This window comes from Acyrthosiphon pisum, unplaced genomic scaffold, assembly GCF_005508785.2.
Source record: "Acyrthosiphon pisum isolate AL4f unplaced genomic scaffold, pea_aphid_22Mar2018_4r6ur Scaffold_11225;HRSCAF=11841, whole genome shotgun sequence".
In the NCBI taxonomy this organism is placed as follows: domain Eukaryota; kingdom Metazoa; phylum Arthropoda; class Insecta; order Hemiptera; family Aphididae; genus Acyrthosiphon; species Acyrthosiphon pisum.
Window position 1 is genome coordinate 1 of NW_021759584.1, and position 1219 is coordinate 1219.

At 28.5% G+C, this 1219-nt stretch overlaps 1 protein-coding gene across 3 annotated transcripts; it reads right to left on the minus strand.

The window, feature by feature from the left end:
- Positions 1-103: 103 nt before the first annotated feature.
- On the minus strand, positions 104-1115 carry LOC100572476 (kelch-like protein 3). 3 transcript variants are annotated; one of them, XM_029491849.1, is made up of 4 exons: positions 945-1115; positions 663-790; positions 415-590; positions 104-342 (listed from the first exon to the last, which is right to left on the minus strand). In XM_029491849.1, exons 2-4 carry the CDS (start codon positions 684-686, stop codon positions 222-224), a joined length of 321 nt encoding a protein of 106 aa, XP_029347709.1. In that variant the 5' UTR covers positions 687-790; positions 945-1115; the 3' UTR covers positions 104-221. The 3 variants fall into 3 exon arrangements, with proteins under 3 accessions (XP_029347709.1, XP_016664916.1, XP_016664915.1); XM_016809427.2 differs by having other exon boundaries at positions 940-1115; XM_016809426.2 differs by lacking the exon at positions 945-1115 and having other exon boundaries at positions 663-906.
- Positions 1116-1219: the final 104 nt, after the last annotated feature.

A 1219-nucleotide genomic window follows, 5' to 3' on the forward strand; every position in this document is an offset into this window, starting at 1 on the left:
AACATTTAAAGGTATAGGGCGTAGCATTAAAGCTTATTTTTCTATAACAATGCAATATTTATACTCATCTATCAATAATTAAGTATATACCTAATTCACAGGATAACAATTTTTTTGTTGTGTATGACTATTCAAGAATGGTCAATTTCAACCAATTCATAGAAAAATATTATAGTTATTATAGAACTCTTTGTGTTGAACTTACTTTCCATACAATTATATTACAAATATTGCAGTTTACTTACTTTTTCTTCATATGGAACAGCAAGGTCATTAAAGGAGATTATCTTAACCACATCATCGGATGATAATGATAGAAACTCATCGCTATTAACCACTTCCCTGAAAATAAATAACATTATAAAAATTATTTATTATTGAATAATATAAAAAATTAAATTATTTAAATCATACAAAAACTGTTTTTTAATGAATGTTTCAGAACTCGATAGCAATTCCGTACAGTTATGTAAACGAGCAAACGCTCTGATACCAAGACAGTTTGATGCATTCAACTGTTTTTGTAAAAACTCAATACATGCACCATTTACAAAATCTAACTGTAAGAGGTTCGCAGCTGGTAACAAACCCTTGAAAAATCAACAATTATACATTTAACATAATTTTTTATTAAGCGATAAAAAATGAAGTTTTTAATATACCTGTACATTTTCTTTTGTGACCATAATTTCACCCGTATAAATATAATCTACTAATAGTTGTAAGACGGTAGAATCTAATTTTCTCAAATTAACGGTGTTGTTGCCTGTTTTACAAATTTTTCGCGATTCTATAAAATTTGAAAATATATTTTCATATTTTACTTGCGACCTGTTATAATAATACTTTTCCACTAAACTACTGCCCGATATCTATTAATGAGGAGGGGTACGGGAGGGGGGGGGGTTAAAGGGGTTAAATAATATAAACAAAAATTACTTTACAAGAAAATCTCTCACGCCTCCAGTGCCGCAACTACACATTACGGGGCTGATGTGCAAATCTTAATTTGGGGCCTAAATTTTTTTTTCAAAAAAATATGTTAGCTGACGCTTATATTATAAAGGTAGTCTAGTAAATATTTGATTTTACTGTTTTAAAATGTTTTATAGACGTCTTACTAATAGTTTTTCATATTATTAGGTAGGAATACAGAAAAGTGTTTTGCAAAAAAATGGCATATTACATTATTACAAAATGTCAGAATACCTGTAGTCTG

Coding starts and splice junctions, on each gene's coding strand:
- LOC100572476 (XM_029491849.1), bottom strand. CDS start 686: ATGGTCACAAAAGAAAATGTACAG. Junction 591..662: donor TCACAAAAGAAAATGTACAG/GTATATTAAAAA, acceptor TGATTTTTCAAG/GGTTTGTTACCAGCTGCGAA. Junction 343..414: donor TTCATTAAAAAACAGTTTTT/GTATGATTTAAA, acceptor ATTTATTTTCAG/GGAAGTGGTTAATAGCGATG.